Below are 23,893 nucleotides of genomic sequence, written 5' to 3' on the forward strand. Positions count from 1 at the left end.
CTCTTTTGTAAGTTTTTCAACCTGATTTTACCCCTTTTCTTGGTAGGTTTGATTCAATGCTAGACAATTATTCTCTTTTGTTCTATTTAGTCTAGTGCTCTATTTTATTTATTCACTAACAGGTTTTTTTTTTAAGGTTTATGTATTCATGAGAGACATAGAGGCAGAGACATAGGCAGAGGGTGAATCAGGCTCCCTGTGGGGAACCCGATGCAGAACTCGATCCCAGGCCCATGGGACCATAACCTGAGCCAAAGGCAGACGCTCAACCACTGAGCCACCCAGGTGCACCGGTAATCAGTTTGGTGAAAATATTCCATCCGGGAGAGGTTTAAATACTCAAAGTATACCATTTACCAATAGCCATAGCTGTGAAGCAGAGTAGGAGGGACAGGTTTCTCATTATGCATTAAAAAAATCACGGAGATCAAACGTACAGCATAGGGAATATGATCAGTGGAATTGTAATAGTGCTCTATGGGGACACATGGTATCTACACTTGTGATGAGCACAGTATTACCCTATACAAGTATCGAATCCATATGTGGTACACCTGAGACTAATGTAACCTTGTGTACCATCTCGATTTCAATTTAAAAAAACAGTAGTAATGTGGGCACAAGGCTCATTCCTTTAGTTGGGCATCTACTTTGGGCTCATATCATGATCCCAGGGTCCTTGGATACATAATATTATGTATTTGTCAAAACAGTCAGATGCATAACACAGAGCAGTCCTTAATATATGTGGTCAACTTCATTGATAATAATGTCTCTACACTGGTTTGTTCTTTGTGATAAAAATTCCACACTAATGCAGGCATGTATGATCGTGGAAAATATGTGCCAAGGGATAGGGTGATATGGAAATTTTTATATTATATGCTGCCTTATGACACCAGTCTAATCCTAATCTCAATAATAAGGTCTCCTTATTAAAACATAATCAGTGATTTTATGTTGTTAATACTGTACACAGACTAGTGTCCAAATGTTAGCTTCACAACCCCTACCTTTTAATTTGACCAAATTTGAGTGGTAAAAGCAGTTTTACTATTTTGGCATAAACTACTGACTGACCATTTAAATTATGAATTTCACATATAAAATGTAAATAATATAGATTTGTATTTTTGTGTTTAGTATGGTATCCTGAGCACAGTAAAAGAATGATTCTTTTTTTTTTTTTTGTAAAGAAAGCAAAAGAGAAAGTGTAAGGGGGAGAGCAGTAGAGGAAAAGGGAGAGAGAATACTAAGCAGGCTCCATCCTAAGCATGGAGTCCAACCTAGGATAATCTGATGACCTGAGGTATGAACTCTGAGATGAAACCAGGAGGCAGTCACATACCTGAATGAACCAAACCTGTGCCCCTGGAATAAGTTTTCTTGAATCAACTAAAGGAATGAATTTCCTGGTTACTTTCAATCGACTCCTTTGCTGGTTGTATTTTGGTTTTTCCTCAAGCGTGAAGTAGTTTGGTCCAGTTTTGTATCTACAGAGATCCATAAACATTTTTCACCTAAGGTTTTTGATTGTAGACACTGGAAAACTCGTTACCATAGAAAGAGCTGTGGACATCTTGCTGTCAGAAGACCAAGTGGAAATTTTGAAACTTGACACGCACTATCCAGGATGAAAATTCACTGGATAGGCTCAGCAATCTGATGAAGAAACAAAGTAGACAGTGGACGTGTAAACAGAACAAGAGAAATCGTACTATCATGAGAGGAGTGCGAAAAGACTGAACAAAAATTGATAGGAACTTAAACATGCATGCCTAGGATACATCAAAAGTGCTAAGTTCCACAGCATGGAGTTCCTGTAGGAAAGCAGTTGGTGGGGATCCCTGGGTGGCGCAGCGGTTTAGCACCTGCCTTTGGCCCAGGGCGCGATCCTGGAGACCCGGGATCGAATCCCGCGTCGGGCTCCCGGTGCATGGAGCCTGCTTCTCCCTCTGCCTATGTCACTGCCTCTCTCTCTCTGTGTGTGTGTGACTATCATAAATAAATAAAAATTAAAAAAAAAACAGTTGGTGTAGAAGAAGGTATGGGGGCAAAATGGCTGAAAATTTCACAAATATGTGACTCAGATCTACAAAGCTCTGAAAACCCTCCTCCTGACACATTGTAACCAATCTGCTGGCAAAGAGGAAGAAAAACCTTGAAAGCAGAGGAAAAGGACACGTTCAACCTAACAGAATACGAATTCCAAGGCCCGTGACTTCTCAGAAAACAGAGGTCAGAAGACACTGCAATGGTGACACAAAGTATAGAAGGAAAACACCTCTGAGCCTAGGATGTTATGTTCAGGAAAGATAGCTTTAAAGAATGAAGGCAAAAGGTGAATGAAAATGAAAACAAGACAAAGTCGGCAGACAAGCAGGTGGTAAACAACTGGAAGAATCAGTCATTGAGCCTGATTTATTTATTTTCATTAAAAAAATTTTTATTGCAGTTCATGTTTATTATTTTTAATATAGTTTGATTGAGGGAAGGCCAATTTGGATATGAATGGGCTGAGGAAGAGGGAGGCAGAGAATCCTAGGAAGGTTTCATGCCCAGTGAGGAATCCCACGAGGGGCTGGATCTCAGGCTCCTGAGAGAATGTGCTGAGCTGAAATCAAGAGTCAGATGCTTCCCTGAATGAGCCACCCAGTTCCCCTCAGTAGGTAACTTGGACATTAAATGATGAGCAAGAACCTTCTACCGAATGGAGTGAAATGACACAGGGAGATGCTTGGAACCTCAGGAACATAAGAACCTCAAAAGGGGTGTTTTTCTGGGTAAATGAGGTGTCCTGCTTTTCTGTCCTTCCAAATTTTGTATGGCTTTTGAGGGCAACAAGGAGACCACAGTCTCAGAGCCTAGGGCTCCCCTCCTTAATCAGTTGATCAAAGAGCCAATCCAGGCAATGCTGGAGTAGGTGCAATGGGCCTGGGGGCCTATGGTTTGGGGTTGCATGTGGCCCTGAGAGTGATATCCCACTGGGCTTATAATGTGACTGCTTTGTGCGTGGGGTGATCCTAGGTACTTGAGACAAACTTAACCTTTATTCTTTTTTAAACATTTTTATTTATGCTTAGGTAAATTCAGTTTGCCAACATATAATGTAACAACCAGTGCTCATGCCATCAAGTGGTCTCCTCCTGGAATATAAGAAATAGGAACAAGATAATGAGGGAAAGGAGGGGGATTGAGTGGGAAAAATTAGAGAGGGAGACAAACCATGAGACTCCTAAATCTGGGACACACTGAATTTTTGGAACAGCCCATACATGTCGTAGCCCATAGAGGAGATGAATGTGATGCTAGAGGTAAACTATGTTGCCCAATTTCCCTTAGCTTAAAAGTGGGCTGATGGGGTTTGTACAGCAGGTGAGGCCTCCTCAATACCAGCTTGAGCCAGCATCTGCCCTGATCCCTGGAAGGACTGGGCCATGGGCTCCAGGCAGGCATGAGGGAATGTCCTAGGCTGGGCCAACCCTTGACGTGGGGAGCAGGCCCAGCACTGTGTGGCTATAGCAGTGAGATCAGACAGGAGCAGAAATGCTCGCCTCCCTGCCTAGGGCCTGTGTCCTGGGCCTGGTCAGACCAGGAGACTAGTTCTGCAGGACCTTGAGCGCAAGCGTGTGCCGGCAGCCCAGCAGCTTTCACAGATTCCTCTAGATTCCCTGCACCAGTGAAGGCCTTGGCTGGCTGCACTCGATCCCTTCTCACACAGAGGCAAGTGCAGATTTTATTCTTGTCCCAGGACTGAGGATTGTGCAAGGAGGGGAGGAGGGAACTGTGCTCCCGGCACCCCTCCCACCTCACTTCTGCTGGACCCGGGAGGAGGTGCTGAGAGGGACCATTTCAGGGATGCCCATCCCTAGAGTGCACTTCCACCCTCTGGGCAGAACTGAGGGTAGCCCAGCATTGCTACTGTGTGACCTGTAGGTGCAGAGGGAGTGGGGCCCCGGCTGTACCAGCGACTGGCTCCCACGGAAGTAGTCTGTGTGCAAGTTCAGATGGGCGTGGCACAGCTGTGTATCAAGAGATTGGCTCCATCCAAGACCAAAGGCAATAACCCGAACCAAAAGGTCTCCTGCTCTATTCCCAAGAGGTGCTAACCAAACATCAACAAGGGCTTTGATGCTTGCCACTGACAAAGGGAGTCAGAGCTGGTCTGCAGAGAATGACCATCAAATAAAAAGAAGAATATGACCAACTGCACAATCCAATCCCAGGGCAGAATTCTTCCTACTATTTTATCCAAATACCCTACTGTTTATGATGGAATAGACCAGAGAAGAGCACCTTCGTGGCTCAGTAGGTTAAGTGTCTGACTGCAGCTTGGATCATTACCAGAACCCTAGGATCAGGCCTGTATCAGGCTCCCTGTTCAGTGCGGGGTCTGAATATCCCTCTCCCTCTGCCCTTCCCATTCTCCTCTTCCTCTCTCAAATAAGTAAACAAGTAAATGAAAAACAAAACAATCGCATTCCTATACATCGTCGTCTTTATTTCATCCCGCCCACTCAGTCTACAAAGTAGCAGGTATACTCCAACTGCACCAGGGACCCCCTCCTGTTGATTCCCGCCTCATTGTGCTTCCAGACCTGAGGTTTCTTCCTCTTCAGGAATTTCATCCTCAATATTCTCCACCGCCCAATCTTTAGAGATACAAACACGAGGATGAGGTGATTAGACAGTGAGGCCCCGTGTTCCTGCTATTCCAACTGAGGCCACTTTGGAACACCTGTCAACACCTGCTCTTCCTTGGGATCCTCAGACCTTCCCTGGGCTCTTGGGAGTTAGAACCCTTCACCAAGACATTGACCACAGTGGCAAACCTTCCTTGAGAGAGAGAGGATGCCCCTTCACCTGGCATTTCCCCATTTCCACAAGATCATGATAGCTCTCACGTGGACACGGATCCACCTGGACCCACCTGTGATGGGTGGTGGACACCCGCTAGGTTAGATGGGGTCCATGTGCAGCCACTATGCCAGACTCAGAGCAGCTGCCCAGGAGAGCCATTCATGATGATGGAAATGATCTGTGTTTTCAACATGCTCTACTGGGCTCTGGCACTGTGGTTGGTATGATGAGGGATGGAATGTGTAACGTCATTGACTGTAAGGAATTTCAACATATGCAGGCATGTCTGGCTATCGGCTGCCTCTTTGGATAGCTCAGGTCTAGGATCCAAAAATGAGGAAGCTGTGACCTCCCTGCCCTAGGGGTTCCTGCAGTGGAATTTGCTGGCCTGACCGGACTTCATTTCCGTTGGTCTCTGGGCTCCTATCCATGAGGCAGGCACTACAAGAGGTCCTGGCATCACTCAGACAGGAAGGTCTGCACTCGGGTCCTAGAGGAATCCCAGCAGGGGCTGCTTCTAAGCAGAGGAGAGGACCCCATACACATGGGCTGGTCATAGTCAGATAGGGGCACACCTCATCCTCTTCAGGAGCTCACACTTTTCCTTCCTGATGCAGGCTAGAGCCTAGGTAGGTACTGGTTTAGTGTGGGGCCCCACACCCCAGACATGCTGAGCAGGGACCTTGCCAACCCAGAAGTGGATCCCAGTTTTTGAGTTGCTGAACTCACTGAGCCCTGGCGTCCATGTATCTCTACTTCCCTCTATCTCTCTGGACACAAACTCCTTACCTGAATGCTACCCCTTTGCTTGTGAAAACATGTCCATGGGTCTCCACCTGGAAGACCCGTTTTCTGGTTTGGGTTTTTGTTTAGTTCACTACACCTGTGATTTTCATTCCAGTGAGGACCCAGGATCAGATTGGCGCTCCTGACTAAAGACAGGAAGAGACTGCTTCAGGGTACGTACCGCTGTCACTAGTTCTGAGGCCACCTGCAGGTTCAGAAGAGAGAACACCATGAGGCTCAGCTCCCTCTTACTCTGCACTGATTTTACTGCTCTCAAAAACTTAAGGAAGCCAGATGGGACATCATGTTTGACACACTGGTGCCCAAATAAATGACAGGACACCTGGAGGAAGCTGCTTTTCCTGAAGGATGTGTCTCTCCAGCTCATTCAGATGCTGACTACAGGATCACTCAACCAAGCAGGAGAAACCATTGCTGAGGGAATGTACCCCATCTCGCTGTTTATTTCCAGCCTTGGTGTTGCCAATGGTAAACATCCTCTGAAATAAGGTAACGGTTGGCAAGGGGCAACCACTCAGCACTTTTCTCAAGAGGAAGATTATGTATTTCACCTCAGAGAGCCACTGTCTGATTTTCATCAGAATTTGTGTGGAAAGAAACCAAGAAAGCGACATTCATTCCTCCGTTAACGATACTGAAGCTCACCTTGATGATACTGATTTGTTCTTCCTCACTGATGTTTTCCATGAATTTTGTTATGAGGAATGAATCCAAGGATGAAACTAGAAGGACACAGAGAATCCATCAGTACATTCATCATGCTGCTCAAGAATAACTCAGGTAGAGATTCCTGAGTTGCTCGGTCATTTAGGAGTCTGCCTTCAGCTCAGGTCAGGCTGTCTGGGACCTGGAATTGAGGCTAGTTTGGGGCTCCCTTCTCAGCAAATGGTCTGTTTCTCTCACCCTCCCTCTGCCCCTCTCACCTCTTCTGCTCCCTTTCTCTCAAATAAATAAGTAAAAGCATGAAGAAAATAAGAGTAATTTTGGGACTGTTGCTCATTACGAATGGAGGACTAGAGAGGACCTGAGGCACTAGGTTAGCAAGCATGGGCCGATCTGCACTGTTGGGCCACCCACGGTCTTAGGACTCTAAGATGTACCGTGTGAGGAGGTTCTGTTTTTTTGTTATTTTTTTAAGAATGTCGACTGAGTCCATCTTGTGGTGTCAGTGGGACATATCTACTGGGAAGTCTACCTCACTCTTTCTCCTTCTCACTTTCTCTGTATTTCTCTGTGTCACTATCTGTCTCTATCCTCTCTCTCTGTCTCACTATCCTTCTGTCTCTCTCTCACACACAAGCACACACTCACACTCACACTCTCACACACTGCATAGAGTCAACAAGTCACCTCTCCCAAGCCTGTTGCACTCACAGCCACTCCACGCACAGAGAATACATTGGCTTCCTAGGAGTGTAGAAACACGGACCTCTTTTCTCACCTGGGAAAGCTATCTCACACACTCCCAAGCCTCAGGAACATGGAATCTGGGTGCCTGGACAGCAAGGGTGTCTGGGTGTGAGGACAGCAAGGTTGCCCCATCTGCCTTACTATTTAGAGATTTTCCTAAGCAAGAGACTGATTCCAGAATACACACCAGTTTCGCTGCTTTCTGAGACGACCTGCAGTTACACAAGAGAGGAGAAGATGGGGATCAGTTCATGTGTGTACTTTGTCATTGATTCTCTGGTGAGTATTGAACACCAAATGAACAAGTGTCGTAAAGTCAAAGGCCCCCAAAGGAAGCACAGATTGCACCCAGGGAGAAAGCATGAGCTTTTCCTGGGAGATAGATCTCCCAAGTTGACTGAAGCAGCAATTCCAAATTCAGAATTCAAGGCGGAAAAGTGCTTCTGAGCAAATGTCCCCTACTGCACAGTTTATATCCTCCCCTCCCAACACCCCACCAAGATGGTACTTACACCAAAAAAATATACTGTTCCTTACCATATGTGTATTCCCTTCAAAAAGAGGAAAACCAAGAGAGCAACATTTCTAATACAGGTAAAATGGGGCAGGCTTACCATAGAAGTGGGTGGAGAGTCTTTCAAGGATTCTTCAAACTCAGACGCCACAGCCTTGGAAAGATCTAGGAGGACACAGAATATCAGTGCATTGGTTGTGGTGCTCAGGTATTAGTGAGATCAGTGTTTATATCCATACAGGGGAAGCCTGCATGGTAATGAGGCTACTGCTAGGCCGTCATTGGTGGATGAGGAAAAACCTTCAGCTCAGGCCAAGGTCCCAGGGTCTGGGATCCATCTCCTCTTTGGGCACCCTGCTCAGCGGGGTTGTGCTTCTCCCCTTCCCTCTGCCCTTCTCCCTTGCATATGCTCTCTCTTGCTGTCTCTCTGTCTCTCTCAAATAAGTAAAAACTTTTTTAAAAAGGCAATGGCAACTTTAAGTATCATGAAATAATCAGTGTAAAAGAGAACTGATGGGCACATCGATTCCAATGATGGGTTCCCTTCGCTCGTAGAGCTCGTTGTGAAGCCCAGCTCCATGTTCCTACCTTCTTGACCTCTTCCAAAACCATTTCTGCCTCTGTAGATCCACATATGCTGTCATGTCTCTTGTATGGTTTTGCACTTGATTTCAACCGTCAAAAGAGGGTGGGCTTGTGCAATGTTGGGCAATCCTTCAATCTGTTCTTATTTAGTCTATTACTCTGTTGTTTTTATTCATTAATCTGTTATCATCAAAATCATCCATTATGGGAGAGATTTAAATACCGAACGTGTACCATTTACAAATAGCCATAGTTGTGAAAAAGAACGGAGAGGGCAGGCTTCCACATGTATATCAAAGCAGTCACAGGGTGAAAGGTCCAGCATAGGGAATATGATCAATGGAATGGTAATAGTGCTCTATGCGGACCCAAAGAATCTATGCTTGGGGTGAGTGCAGTTTCAATAAACACAAGTGCAAATCATAGGTGGTACACATGAAACAGATGTAACCTTGTGGGTCATCTTCACCCGAATTTAAAAGCCGTAATAATGTGGTCAGCAGGGTGGTTCCTTCGGTTGAGCATCTCCCTTTGGCTCGGGTCATGATCCCAGGGTCCTGGGTTACAGAATATTATGCATATGTCAAAACACACCCTAATGCAGAGCAGTCCTTAATAGAAGTGGTCGACGTCGATGATAATAATATCGCTACACCGTTTTTTTTTTTTTTTTTTTTGTAATAAACGCTCCACACTGATGTTGGTGAGAATAACTGTGGACGTTTTGTGCCAAACGATACAGTGATGGGTTAATTTTTATAGTATATGCAGCATTATGATATCAACCTAACCTTAATGTCAAGAATATGGTCTATTTAATTAAAACACAGTAAGAGTTTTATTTGCTAATATTAAACACGGACTAATATGTCCAAATGTTAACTTCACAACACTTCCCATTAAATCTGACCAAATTAGAGTTCTCAATGCGATTTCACTACTTTGGACACAAACTAATGACTGACCTTTTAAATTAAGATTTTCACACATGAAACAAAAGAATATGGCTTAGTATATTTGTCTTTAGTATGGCACCTTGAGCAAAATTGAGTAATGATTCTTTTTGTGTGTGTGTGGAGGGAGCAAAAGAGCAAATGTAAGGAGGAGAGGGACAGAGGGAAAGGAAGAGAGAGTACGAAGCAGGCTCCATGCTGAATATGGGTGAATCTGATGACCCTGAGGTCACGACCAGAGCTGAAAACCAGGAGGCAGAAACGTAGCTGACAGAAACACACAGGTGCCCCCTGGACAAGATTTCTTGAAGCTATTTAACGAATGAATTTTCATGTCACCTTCTAATGACACCACGGAAGGTTCCAACTTCTGGGTGTGCCACAGGGGATGTTAAATTAGTATTTTCACCCACATTCCAGGGCGGGTGTCCCCAGGTTGTCTACACGGTTCTCGTTCCAGCGTTTGCACAGTAGAACCTGGGAAATAAGGGGACATAGAAAGAGCTGTTGACAGGTTGCTGTTAGAAGAGCCTCATATTAAGGAGTCAATCCCATTTACAATTGCACCCAAAAGCATAAGATACCTAGGAAGAAACCTAACCAAAGAAGTGAAGGATCTATACCCTAAACACTACAGAACGCTCCTGAAGGAAATGGAGAAAGGTACGAAGAGATGGAAAAATACTCCGTGCTCATGAGGGTTGGAAGAACGAATATTGTGAAAATGTCCACGCGACCCAGGGCAACTTACACATTTCATGCGATCCCTATCAAGGTACCATGGACTTTCTTCAGGGAGTTGGAACAAACCATCTTAAGATCTGTGTGGAACTGGAAAAGACCCTGAAGAGCCAGGGGACTATTAAAAACGAAGACCACAGCTGGGGACATCACAATGCCAGATTTCAGGTTGTACTACAAAGCCGTGGCCATCAAGACAGTGTGGTACTGACACAAAAACGACCCATAGATCAATGGAACCGAACAGTGAATAAAGAAGTGGACCCTCAACTTTACGGTCAACTAATATGCGACAAAGCAGGAAAGACTACGCACTGGAGAAAAGACCGTCTCTTCAATAAATGGTGCTGGGGAAATTGGACATCCACATGCAGAAGAAGGAAAACGGATGATTCTCTGACACCACACACAAAGATAAACTCAAAAAGGATGAAAGATCTAAATGTAAGACAAAAATCCAACCCAATCCTCAAGGTGAACGCGGGCAACACCCTTTTTCAACTTGGCCACAGCATGTCTCGCAAAATACATCTGCGAGGGCAAGAGAAACAAGAGCAACAACGAAGTACTGGGACTTCACCCAGATCGAAAGCTCCTGCACAGCAAAAGAAACAGTCCACAAAAGTAAAAGACAACCTACAGAACGGGAGAAGATCCTTGCAAACGACCTCTCAGACAAAGGGCTAGTGTCCAAGATCTATAAAGAACATATTCAACTCAAGAGCAAAGGAACAAACAATCCGATCGTGAAACAGGCAAAAGACCCGAACAGAAATCTCACAGAGGAAGACACGGACATGGCCAACAAGCACAGGAGAACACGCCCCGCATCGCTGGCCATCAGGGAACTACCAATCCAAACCCCCATGATGAGATACCACCTCACACCAGTGGGAATGGGGAAAAGTCACAAGACAGGAAACCACAAATGTTGGAGAGGATGCGGACAAAGGGGAACCCTCTTGCACTGTAGGTGGGAATGTGAACTGGTGCAGCCACTCCGGAAAACCGTGTGGATGAAGGTTCCTCAAAGAGTTAAAAACAGATCTTCCCTACGGCCCAGCAATTGCACTGCTGGGGATTCACCCCAAAGGTGCAGATGCGGTGGAATGCGGGGACACCTGCACCCCGATGTTCATAGCAGCAATGTCCACAATAGGCAAACTGTGGGAAGAGCCTCGGGGTCCATCAAGAGATGAATGGATAAAGAAGATGGGGTCCATGGCTACAATGATATTATTACTGAGCCACGAGAGATGACAAAGACCCCCCATTTGCTCCGACGTGGACGGACCTGCAGGGACTTATGCTGAGTGAAGTAAGTCCATCGGAAGAGGACACACTTTATATGGTCTCATTCCTTTGGGGAATATAAAAACCAGTGAAAGGGAATAAAGGGAATGGAAAAAATGAGTGAAAGTATCAGTGAGGGTGACAAAACAGGAGACACACCGAACTCTGGGAACTGAACAAGGGGTAGTGGAAGGGGAGGTTGGGCTGGCAGTTGGGGCGACCGAGTGATGGGCACTGATGCGGCGGGGGGGGGGGGGGCCCGAGGCGGGGGCGCGGGTCGCACTTGGCGGAATGAGCACTGGGTGTTATGGTATAGCGTTCAATTTGCCGGCAAATTGAACAGCCATAAAAAAGTTTAAAAAAAGAAAACATTTTGCTAATATTTAACACGGACTAGTACGTCCAAATGTTGTTAGCCTCACAAGCCCTCCCACTAAATCTGACCAAATTAGAGTTCTCAATGCGATTTTACTACTTTGGCCACAGACTAATGACTGACCTTTTAAATTAAGATGTGGACACGTGAAACATAAAGAACACGGCTTAGGAGGCCTGTCTTTACTATGGCACCCAGAGCAAAACTGAATAAGGATTCCTTTGTGTGTGTGTGTGTGGAGAGAGCAAAACAGCAAGTGTAAGGAGGAGAGGGGCAGAGGGAAAGGAAGAGAGAGTACGAAGCAGGCTCCATGCTGAATATGGGTGAATCTGATGACCCTGAGGTCATGACCAGAGCTGAAAACCAGAGGCAGAAACTTAGCGGAGAGAAACACCCAGGTGCCCCCTGGACAAGACTTCTTGAGGCTATTTAACGAATGAATTTTCATGTCACCTTCTAATGACAGCACGGACTGTTCCAACTTCGGTGTGTGCCACAGGGGATGTTATATTAGGTATTTTCACCCACGTTCCAGGGTGGGAGACCTCACGTTGTCTACACGGTTCTTGTTCCGGCGTTTCCACAGTAGAACCTAGGAAATAAGTGGACATAGAAAGAGCTGTTGACCGGTTGCTGTTAGAAGAGCCTCGAAAATTAAGGAGTCAATCTCATTTCCAATTGCACCCAAAAGCATAAGCTATCTAGGAATAAACCTAACCAAAGAGGTAAAGGATCTGTAACCTAAACACCACAGAAAGTTCCTGAAAGAAATCGAGGAAGGCATAAAGAGAAGGAAAAATATTCCATGCTCATAGATAGGAAGAATTAATATTGTGAAAATGTCCATGCTACCCAGGGCAATTTACACATTTCATGCAATCCCTATCAAAATGCCATGACTTTCTTCAGAGATCTGGAACAAACCATCTTAAGATTCAAGTATGGAACCGGAAAGGACCCCGAAGAGCCAGGGTACTATTCAAAACGAAGACCACAGCTGGGGGCAAAACAATGCCAGATTTCAGGTTGTACTACACAGCCGTGGCCATCAAGACAGTGTGGTAGTGGCACAAAAACAGACCCATAGATCAATGGAACCGAATAGCAAATCCAGAAGTGAACCCTCAACTTTATGGTCAACTAATCTTCGAGAAAGCAGGAAAGACGATCCCTGGAAAAAAGACAGTCTCTTCAATAAATGGTGCTGGGAACATTGGACATCCACATGCAGAAGAGGAACCTAGACCATTCTCTGCCACCACACACAGAGATAAACTCAAAAAGGATGAAAGATCTAAATGTGAGACAAGAATCCATCCAAATCCTAGAGGCGAACAGAGGCAACACCCTTTTTCAACTTGGCCACAGCAACATCTCACAACATACATCCATGAGGGCAAGAGAAACAAAAGCAACAACGAAGTATTGGGACTTCACCCAGATCGAAAGCTCCTGTACAGCAAAAGAAACAGTCCACAAGAGTAAAAGACAACCTACAGAACGGGAGAAGATACTTGCCAACGACCTCTCAGACAAAGGGCTAGTGTCCAAGATCTATAAAGAACGCATTCAACTCAAGAGCAAAGAAACCAACAATCCGATCGTGAAACGGGCAAAAGACACGAAGGGATCATTGGGTGGCGCGGCAGTTTGGCGCCTGCCTTTGGCCCAGGGCGCGATCCAGGAGACCCGGGATCGAATCCCACGTTGGGCTCCCGGTGCATGGAGCCTGCTTCTCCCTCTGCCTATGTCACTGCCTCTCTCTCTGTGTGTGTGACTATCATAAATAAATAAAAATTAAAAAAAAGAACCAATAAAACTTCCTTTTTAAAAAAAAAAGACACGAACAGAAATCTCACAAGGGAAGACAGAGACACAGCCAACAAGCACATGAGAACATGCCCCGCATCGCTGGCCATCAGGGAACTACCGATCCAAACCCCCATGAGATACCACCTCACACCAGTGGGAATGGGGAAAAGTCACAAGACAGGAAACCACAAATGTTGGAGAGGATGCGGACAAACGGGATCCCTCTTGCACTGTAGGTGGGAATGTGAACTGGTGCAGCCACTCTGGAAACCTGTGTGGATGGAGGTTCCTCAAAGAGTTAAAAACAGATCTTCCCTATAGCCCAGCAATTGCACTGCTGGGGATTTACCCCAAAGGTGCAGATGCGGTGAAATGTGGGGACACCTGCACCCCGATGTTTATGGCAGCAATGTCCACCATAGCCAAACTGTGGAAGGAGCCTCGGGGTCCATCGAGAGATGAATGGATAAGAAGATGTGATCCACGGCTACAATGGAATATTACTCAGCCATGAGAAACGACAAATACCCACCATTTGCTCCGACGCGGACGGACCTGGAGGGACTTATGCTGAGTAAAATAAGTCCATCGGTAAAGGACAAACTTGATATGGTCTCATTCATTTGGGGAATATAAAAACTGGTGAAAGGGAATAAAGGGAATGGAGAAAAGGAGGGAAAATATCAGTGAGGGTGACAAAACAGGACACACACCGAACTCTGGGAACTGAACAAGGGGTAGTGGAAGGGGAGGTGGGCGGGTGGTTGGGGTGACCCGGTGATGGGCACTGATGGGGGCACTTGGCGGGATGAGCACTAGGTGTTATGCTATATGCTGGCAAATTGAACTCCAGTAAGAAAATGTAAAAACAGAAAACATTTTGCTAATATTTAACACGGACTAGTATGTCCAAATGTTAGCTTCACAACCCCTCCCATTAAATCTGACCAAATTAGAGTTCTCAATGCCATTTCACGATTTTGGCCACAAACTAATGACTGACCTTTTAAATTAAGATGTGGACACATGAAACATAAAGAATACGGCTTAGGAGGTTTGTCTTAACAATGGCACCCCGAGCAAAACTGAATAAAGATTCTGTTTTGTGTGTGTGGATAGAGCAAAAGAGCAAGTGTAAGGAGGAGACGGGCAGAGGGAAAGGAAGAGAGAATACGAAGCAGGCTCCATGCTGAATATGGGTGAATCTGATGACCTTGAGGTCATGACCAGAGCTGAAAACCTAGAGGCAGAAACTTAGCTGACAGAAACACCCAGGTGGCCCTAGGACAAGATTTCTTGAGGCTATTTAATGAATCAATTTTCATGTTACCCTCTGGGATCTCCGCTGATGGGTCAAGTTCTTGCTATGGAAGATGGTAAATATTTTCACCCGTTTTCCAGGGCAGGTGTCCCCAGGTTGTCTGCTCGTTCTTCCTTTTGTTGTTTCCACAGGAGATCCTGGGAAATTAATGGACATAGAAGGAGCTGTTGACTGACAGGTTGTTGTTAGAAGAGCCTCGAAAATTAAGGAGTCAATCCCATTTACAATTGCACCCCAAAGCATAAGCTACCTAGGAATAAACCTAACCAAAGAGGTAAAGGATCTGTAACCTAAACACCACAGAACGTTCCTGAAAGATATCGAGGAAGGCATAAAGAGATGGAAAAATTTTCCGTGCTCATAGATAGGAAGAATTAATATTGTGAAAATGTCCATGCTACCCAGGGCAATTTACACATTTCATGCAATCCCTATCAAAATACCATGGACTTTCTTCAGAGAGTTGGAACAAACCATTTTAGGTTTAGTGTGGAACCGAAAAGACCCCGAAGAGCCAGGGGACTATTCAAAACGAAGACCACAGCTGGGGGCATCACAGTGCCAGATTTCAGGTTGTACTACACAGCCGTGGCCATCCAGACAGGTGGTACTGGCACAAATGTGATCCTGGGAAATAAGTGGAAATATAGATCATGACTTGTAGAATTGTCCTGGTGTATGTAACCTCAGTCCTTCAAAAACCCAGGAACCCAGAGGGGACGTACATTTCCAAAGTAAAGTTTTTAAAGGATTATTTTGAGCTCACTCAGCTGTGCACCCAAATACTCTAGGGATAGTCTCCTCAAGGGGCAGAAAATCAATTATGTAAAAGCAACAAGTTATTAACAGCAACTTACTTAAGAAAAACATTTGGTGCCCTTACAGAGCAATTGCTTTTGACTCATATCTGATATAAAGTGATTTAAATTGGCAGAAGTAATGATTACAAAAATGTCTCTAAAATATCCTTGGCCCTAAAGGGAGGGAAAAACAAAACAAGACAAAACCAGGGAGGGAGACAAACCAGAAGAGACTCTCAACTATAGGACGTAAACTGAGGGTTGCTGCAGGGGAAGTGGGTTGGGGGATGGGGTGACTGGGTGATGGGCAGAAGGAGGGCCCATGATGTACTCCTGAGTCCTTGTCGTATACACTGATGAATCAGTAAACTCTGCCTCTCAAGCAAATAATACGCTACATGTCTCTTGGATTTTAATTAAAAATAAGTAAAATACACTTGGCCCTAGATGCCCTAAAATTTACATCCAAATATCCTAACTGTAACTCCTGAAAATCACGTCCTCTAGGTATTCTAAGATATCGGCAAGCGTGACTGTTTTGTAGTTTAAGTGACACGTTTGCTTAATTAACAGAAGATGTCTACCTAAGAGAGAAAAGGGATTTTCAAAATACTGGATGAGAGGTTTCATGAAGTAGCTTAAGCACTTCTCACTTCACCTTCAGATGCCTAATCCTTACAGATTCCTTAGAAGGCTGAGAAATTAGTAACCATCCACGTTAACGCAACATCTTTCATAGCTCTTAAAACCACTAATCCGAGGGTTAAGCTCCTGGGGTACCTGGGTGACTCAGTCCGCTGGGCTGGTGACCTCAGGGTCCAGGGGTCCAGCCCCTTAAGCAGGCGGCGCGCGGGGCAGGGGCTGGAGGCTGCCCCATCGGAGGCTGCGGGGCGCCGGCAACGGCCAGGAGGCGGCGGAGATGATGAAGACGGCGGTTGCGCTGGGAAAGAGCTTGGTGCACGCGGCGTGGCGGCGGAGGGGGCGGGGCCGTGGAAGGGGCGAGGGTCCGGCGGGGGCGGGGCCGCGGAGGGGCGGGGCCGCGGAGGGGCGGGGCCGCGGAGGGGCGGGGCCCCGGGAGGAGCCCGGAGCAGCAGGTGGCCCCGCCCAGGCACCCCCCAGAAGCGCTGAGTCAAGGCAGCAGGTCGGCCCACCGGGCCAGTGCGGACGAGGAGCAGGAAGGGCGAGGCGCTGGCGACCCCACCACGGGAGTCGCTCCCTTCTACGCACGGGGCCCGCTTCTGAGACGAGCGCTGCGTGTTATGCTGTATGTTGGCAAATTGAGCTCCAATAAAAGTAAAAGAAATTAGATTCTTTGTATCTGAACCTAGAATATAATATTTCAACCTGTAGCTTCTTTGTTTATTCTTCATTCCAATCTTCTATAATTCTCATAAAAAGAACATGGGTCTAGAACACAATGAAGAAAAATGAAACTCGTGTGTATGTGGAGGGGGTTAATAATTCTGGGGAGTTCCTAAAGTAAGGGAATATTACTCATTTAATATATGTTGATAGCATCAGTCTACACCCTCGTCAGTATCTGTTCTAGGGACATTTAAGTGGAGATTTTCTTCCATGTGACTGGAATTTCCAAAGAACGAGACCAATCAAAGCCTCTAGCTCTAGTAACACAGTATATTTTAATGACCTAGAATTTCTAACATATTTATCTAATTCAGCATCTTTACTGATCCAAATTTTCTATTTTTCTCTTTTCTTTCTTTCTTCTTCTTTCTTTTTTCCTTCCCAGCTAAATATCTTTTCCATTCCCCTTCTTCTTCTGTATTTTGATCAGGTCCTAAGAATTACATCCACAAAATATGGAAATCCTTCCATATAAAACAGATAACTTACTAACTGGATAACCAATTGATTGAGAACTAAGAAGGAAGATCTTATTGAAAACTTTGGAACTTTTGTTTTGATTCCAGAGATGCTGGCATGAGTACAGAAAGGGAGTCATCTCAGATAAAATGATTTATAGATTTTTCTTAACAGAAGTTTTTTGAGGGATCCCTGGGTGACGCAGCGGTTTGGCGCCTGCCTTTGGCCCAGGGCGCGATCCTGGAGACCCGGGATCGAATCCCACGTCGGGCTCCCGGTGCATGGAGCCTGCTTCTCCCTCTGCCTGTGTCTCTGCCTCTCTCTCTCTCTCTGTAACTATCATAAATAAATAAAATAATAAAAAAACAGAAGTTTTTTGAGGTCCTTTCATATGCAAATTTATTCAAATAGCACTTACAATTAGCCATCTACCTCTCTATATTTGACCATTTAATTCTCAGAGAGCATCTATTTTCTTTTCTTTTTTAAGATTTTATTTATTTATTCATGAGAATACACAGAGAGGAGAGAGAGAGAGAGAGGCAGAGACAAAGGCAGAGGGAGAAGCAGGCTCCATGCAGGGAGCCTGACGTCCTCCGGGATCACGCCCTGGGCTGTAGGCGGCGCTAACCCGCTGAGCCACCGGGGCTGCGCGAGAGCATCTATTTTCTGTGAAAGAACCCGGGTGTTGGAATGCAGGAACAGAATACTAAGTGAGCTATCATTCCAATATTGTGATTATACGATTTGTTAGAAAATAAGAATTTATTTATTCATTAAAGATTTATTTTTTTATTTATAATAGACATAGAGAGAGAGAGAGGCAGAGACACAGGAGGAGGGAGAAGCAGGCTCCATGCAGGGAGCCCGACGTGGGACTCAATCCCGGGACTCCAGGATCGGGCCCTGGGCCAAAGGCAGGCGCTAAACCCCTGAGCCACCCAGGGATCCCCAAGAAGAATAATTTAAATATGTATTATTGCCTTCTCTGTATATCTGTACTAAGCAGGTGGTAGGAGGAGTAAGCCTATGCAGCTCTTTCTGCATTTACTTGTGGAACCAATTATAGAAATAATTATGAAAACGAATGCAAATAGGTATTCACTTGGCATAGAAAATTATTTTAGCAATGAAATTCTTGAGTTTCCATAATACCACTGAAATATATACGCGCATATATAATACATACAGACCATGTGTATCATTTCTCTGACAAGCACACACACACACATACATATACATATATACAAATATATGTATCAGTGGTCAGAGGGATTCTCCTCTTTTCTAATTTTATCAGATTTCTTTCATTTGGCATTTCCTTTTCTTTATTCAAAAACTCCAGCTTTCATTTCAGTCATGAGCAAGTCTAGGACTTGAGCTAAAGTGGCAGGAGATGAGTGATAGTAATAGGGAGAGAGATCAAGAATGAAAGGGAATTGGGGGAACCCTGGGTGGCGCAGCGGTTTAGCGCCTGCCTTTGGCCCAGGACGCGATCCTGGAGACCCGGGATCGAATCCCACATCGGGCTCCCAGTGCATGGAGCCTGCTTCTCCCTCTGCCTATGTCTCTCTGCCTCTCTCTCTCTCTCTGTGTGTGACTATCATAAAAAAAAAAAAATTAAAAAAAAAAAAAAGAAAGGGAATTGGTATGACTAAGCCTCAGCCATAAATGGCCCCTGAACCAAAGTCCAGAATAGTCTTGTGAGTGTGTGTATGTATAAAAGAAGAAAGGATAAACATTAGGTCCAACATTATTAGTACAAACATGAGATAAACATAAATCAGAGAAATACATTAAGCAAATCTTCAGTGGCCAAAATGAGGGGGAAAGGTGGAAATGACTGATAGGGAGTCACTCATCTTTTGGGTACTCTGGGACACTTAAGAATCTCTGCCAAAAGACTCGGTATTTCAAGGACAAGAGATTGAAGAGCCTAACATGAAAATCTCTTACATAGGTCTGGGGGTTGAAGTTAAACTATTGATAAGAACAGAGAAATCCCACAGAAAGAATTTAACCAAAAAACCGATTTCTGGTTTCGTACCTTCACATTCAGTGTCCAGAGTTCTCTAGAAAGGCACAGCCCCAACAAAAGATTTAGAGATGATGAATATAAAGCCTTGCTAAGCAGTTATTCAAATCCTACTTCTCAAACAAATGAATAAATCTCGAGTGAGAGTCAACAGAAAGACCAAAGAACAAGATTCTCAATAATAACAATAATACGAATGATTAATAATAATGTAGCAGCTATCTCGTAATATCGCAGGATCACGCCCCCAGCGGAAGGCAGGTGCCCAACCGCTGAGCAACCCGGGCGTCCCATATTCTGTCCATTGTAGAGATGAGAACACTGAGGCCCAGAGAGCGTCAGTGACAGTCCCGCCGACTCCCTCCCGCGGCCGCCTCCAGCCTGGCACCGGGCGGACCTCCAGGAAGGGACGCAGCCCCGCCCCGGCCCGCCCCGGCCCGCCCGGCAGAGGGTGGGACCTGCGGCGCCGCGCGTGGTGGGCGGGGCTGCCCGCGGGGGCGGGGCGCTGGCCGGGCGAGGCCTGGGGCGTGCGCGCGGCCCGGAGGACCCTCCCGCTGGGCGCCCGGGCGCGCGGCGGCGGCTCGGGAGGGGCGGGGCGGGGCGGGGCGGGGCGGCCGCGCGGGGGGCCCTGACGTCACCGGCCCTCGGCCCCGCCCCGCCCCGCCCCGCCGCGGCTGCTGCAGCCGAGCCCGCGAGCCAGCGAGCGCCGCCGCCGCCGCCCGGACGGGAACGCAGCGCGCGCGGCCATGGCCTCGGGCCCCGCGGGTAAGCGGGTGAGCGGGCGCGGGGCGCGGGGGCGGCGGGAGGGCGGCCCGTGCCCCCGCCCCCAGCGCTCGGCTGACCCGCCGTCCCCCCGTCTCGTCCCACAGAGGCGGACACGCGGCAGAGGCTGCTGCGCACTGTCAAGAAGGAGGTAGGTGCCGGGGGGGGGGGGGGGGGGGGGGATGCGGTGGGGGGGGCCGGGGGCGCGACCCTGGGGAGGGAGCCGCCGAAGCTCCCCCGGGGCAAGGGTCTCCAAAGGGGTGGTGGCCCGTGGCAGCGGGGCGGCCACCTGAGCCGTGGGGCTCACCTGGGGAGGGATTGGCCTCCTGCAGGACTGGAGGCGGGTGAGTTTGGGGGTGGGGGCCTCAGGTACGGGGGGGGGCTCGATGTTTTCCTGCTGTGTGTAGGGGCGGACGCAGCGGGAGGGCCGCCCCAGATAGGGGGCACACCCGGGTGTGTCTGGGTAGGACCCCCTCTGGTGGAGGAGCAGGTGGGTGGGTCTCATTAAGGTGAGGCAAGCACCTGGGGGCTGACTGGACTTACTGGGAGGTGAGGGGCTGGGTAGGGCTGCAGGAGGAGGACCAGACTTCGGCAAAAGGGAACGGTTCACTTTGGGATAACAGCCCCCATCTCCCCTTCCCCACAATTCTCAGTCCTTAGAACCGCCCCCAGGAGCTTGGGGACTCCCTCCCCGAAAGTCCCTGGTCATTGGGTTACACCATCTGTGGGCCTGTGCCAGGGCGTCTCGGCAGGCGAGTTCCCCTCACCCACCCCTCCCCACCCCCGACCCGCAGTAGGGTGCGAATCAGGCAGGGTTCACCTGCCCCTCTGCCCCCTTCACTCTCCTTGGGGCCAGCTGGGAGCCCAGTCTAGCCTTTCGTGAATAGCCCTGGACTTCCCGAAGAGGGGCGAGCCTGCAGCCGCGGGCTCCTGGGAAGCATGTAGATGCCCAGACTGCGTGTGGAGCACGCTCACTCCTGTGTGGGCGACGACATGTGCCTGTGAGTGTGTGTATCTGAGGCTGTCTGTGCATCTGCCTGGAGATAACCAAGTGTGTCTCCATATTGCGTGTACACGTGTCTGTGTGTTGATCTGTCTTTGTGAGTGTGGTGTGTAACCGTGTGATGCAGAAGTCTCTGTGTGCGTGAGTGAGGCTGCGGCCATGTATGTGTGACTGTATGTGTGTGTGCTGCCCTCCTTATGCTGCCTCACATCCCTCACCCTGGGACCCGGTCACTGTTGAGCGGCATCACCTCTGTATCTTGGGTCCTCAGCTCGAGATCACAAATGGCTGTAGACCTTGGGGCTGGCCTGATTGCGCGCGCGCGCCTGCGTGTGTGTGTGTGTGTGTGTGTACGCATGCGTGTGCACACACGAGGAGGGTGTCAGCCTGGTGTCAGCACTGAGCACCCAGAAGCCCCTCCCTGCATGGTGGCAGTCAGCCATCAAAGACAGCCTGGAAGAGGGGACCGGTGGCTGCCCCTCCCTCCTCAGGAAGCATGGGCGCATGTTGTGTGTAGGTCTCTGTGTGGCGTGTCCCGTGTTGTTTAAAGAATCAGCTCTAGAGCTAGTTGTATATTCTGGCATTTCTGAATAAGGATACATAATGGGAGACGTGGAATTCCTCAGAAAGGCCCAGAACTTTTCAGTTTAGCCCTCTTAGAGGCATTGTGGGGACCTGAAGAAAGCTCTATCTAGATAGACCACCTTTGCAACAAAACCTGCACACCTACAATTTTCTGATGACTGAGTTGGTGGAGGGTGTCTTATAGAAACTCTCTCAAAAGCCTTCAGGTTAAAAGCCTGTAGTCTCTTTGTTCATTGTTTAAACCTAGATGTCATTTGTACTCCCCGGAGACTGTCACATGGAATGGCTGTGTTTTCTTTTCTTTTGAAGCGTTTAGTTATTCATGAGAGACACACAGAGAGAAGCAGAGACACAGGCAGAGGGAGAAGCAGGCTCCCTGTGCGGAGCCTGACGCGGGACTCGATCCCAGGACCCCGGGATCAAGCCCTGAGCCAAAGGCAGACACTCAGCCACTGAGCCACCCAGGCATCCCCGGAATGGCTATGTTTCTCAGGAAATGGCTTGCTGGTTCAATGGAAGGGATCTATACAGGTAGAAGAGCCTGTGAGCAAGGCGTCTGGGAGGGCAGTGCCTCTCGGTATCTGCTTCTGGGCAGGGCTTCAGCTGGGCCTCTGGCCTGGTTCTGCCAGGAGCTCCCTTGGTGCCCTGGACAAGTCCTTTCCTCTCTCAAGGACTCAGTTTCCACAGCTGGAGAAAGAGGCATTGGTGCAATGCTCCTGGAGGTCCTACCCATGTCAGTCTAGTTTGGAATATCGGCAAGCTGTGGGGGACACGTTGCCTCTAGTGACCGGAGTTGTCAGCTTGCATCCTCTGTCCTGGGAGCAGCCGAGTTTGGGGCTTAGACTGAGCTTTCTGCCTGGCCTAAGGCTGAGGCCATCACTTGATCAGAGGGACCCTTTGGCATCCTGCTTGGTGCCTGAAGTGGTCAGGGACAGAACCTCGCAAGTTTGGGCAAAGGTCCTTGACCCTGGATCTGCAGTCAGAGGGCAGGTTTATAGTCACAAGTTGGTGGCTGATTCTAAATTCTGCATTTCTCAGGGCACATCATTTCAGTAATCAGAGTTTCCATAGAGTGGGTACTATTCTGTGCCATATCCTGTGTACACGGTGACTTGATGAGGTGACTGAGGCTGCCCCCATTTCATGGACAAGGAAACCAAGCCTGGAGACGAGGTGTGGATTGCTCAAGAGAACACTGCCAAAAAGGTGCAAAGCCAGGGACTTAACCCCCCAGATCTGTCTGACATCAGAGCCAGGCTCTTACCTCTATATCCTAAATGTGCTCATCCGTGTCTCCACGGCACCACAGTCTCAGCTGTGGGTGGAATGATTTCCATCTTACAGAGGTGAAAAATGGCCCAGACGGGATAAGTGATTTCTCAAGGGCACGGAAGCAGTCAAGGGAAAACAAGTTCAAGTCTTCTATGAACCCCTTGCTGAGCATGGGTGCCCCTAAGGGCATGGCGATGAGTCCATGCCCCACCAAAGCAGACCTCCTCTCTCCTTGCCTTCCTCTGCCCACCTCTTGGGAGAGCATCTTGTCCCAGTATCAGAGAGCCAGTCTTCAATGGAATGGTGGAGGGAAGCTCTTTGCCTAGAAATCTGGGAGTCAAGTCTGCTCTTCCTTCTCCTCATCTTTTGGGTTCAGAGAAGTCACATCCCTGCGTGTCACAGCCTCATCCAAAGGTACCTCCCGTCATTCTTCCTGGAAAGGGTGGCTTAACAGTCAGTTTCTTCAGACAAGGTTTGCAAGCTTGGGCTGAGCCACAGAAGCCAGAAAAACCAGCAGCGGCTATGGGGCTGGAAGCTCTGTCCTGTGCTGACTCTGGGAGCCAGTATGACTCAGAACCATGAAGCAGGTCAAGAAGGAGCATTGGGCTCACCCGGAGCTGGGTTCAAATTCTGACATGTTTACTTACTGAAGGGCATCTGTGTGCCGGACACAGGACTGGGCTCTGCGGATGCAGCAGTGAATAAAAGAAGTCCTGCCCTCTTAGAGCTGACATTCCCATTTTGGTACACAGATCCTGATAGACATTCTGAGTGTAATTCAGAGGATTATGACAGCCTTTGCACCAAGGTGTGAAGGAGAGGTACTCGGCACCACAGGAACATACAACAAGGTCAAGGTGGCCCAGGAAGGCGCCCTGGAGGAAGTGATGTTAAGAAGATACGTGAAGGATGAGCACACCTCTAAGATGAAGGCAGGAGG

General features: G+C 47.7%; 1 protein-coding gene and 1 long non-coding RNA gene across 14 annotated transcripts in view; both read left to right on the forward strand.

The window, feature by feature from the left end:
* Positions 1 to 5,845, forward strand: part of LOC140619513 (uncharacterized) — a 28,356-nt gene extending 22,511 nt beyond the window's left edge. For 7 of the 9 annotated variants that reach the window (XR_012019392.1, XR_012019387.1, XR_012019393.1 and 4 more), the window contains one exon: positions 1,540 to 5,845. This is a non-coding gene — a long non-coding RNA (uncharacterized lncRNA). Of the gene's footprint in view, positions 1 to 1,196 lie in introns of all 9 variants that reach the window. The other 2 variants (XR_012019391.1, XR_012019394.1) reach the window with 2 other exon arrangements.
* A 14,156-nt stretch (positions 5,846 to 20,001) lies between these two features.
* SGSM1 (small G protein signaling modulator 1) overlaps positions 20,002 to 23,893 on the forward strand; it is an 80,279-nt gene continuing 76,387 nt past the window's right edge. For 3 of the 5 annotated variants that reach the window (XM_072802979.1, XM_072802983.1, XM_072802984.1), the window contains exons 1-2: positions 20,002 to 20,096; positions 20,201 to 20,244. In XM_072802979.1, coding sequence (XP_072659080.1) covers positions 20,078 to 20,096; positions 20,201 to 20,244 — 63 coding nt within the window. In that variant the 5' untranslated portion in view covers positions 20,002 to 20,077. Of the gene's footprint in view, positions 20,105 to 20,149; positions 20,245 to 23,893 lie in introns of those variants that run through there. The other 2 variants (XM_072802981.1, XM_072802982.1) reach the window with 2 other exon arrangements.

The sequence above is a fragment of the Canis lupus genome, chromosome 27, assembly GCF_048164855.1.
Source record: "Canis lupus baileyi chromosome 27, mCanLup2.hap1, whole genome shotgun sequence".
NCBI lineage: Eukaryota > Metazoa > Chordata > Mammalia > Carnivora > Canidae > Canis > Canis lupus.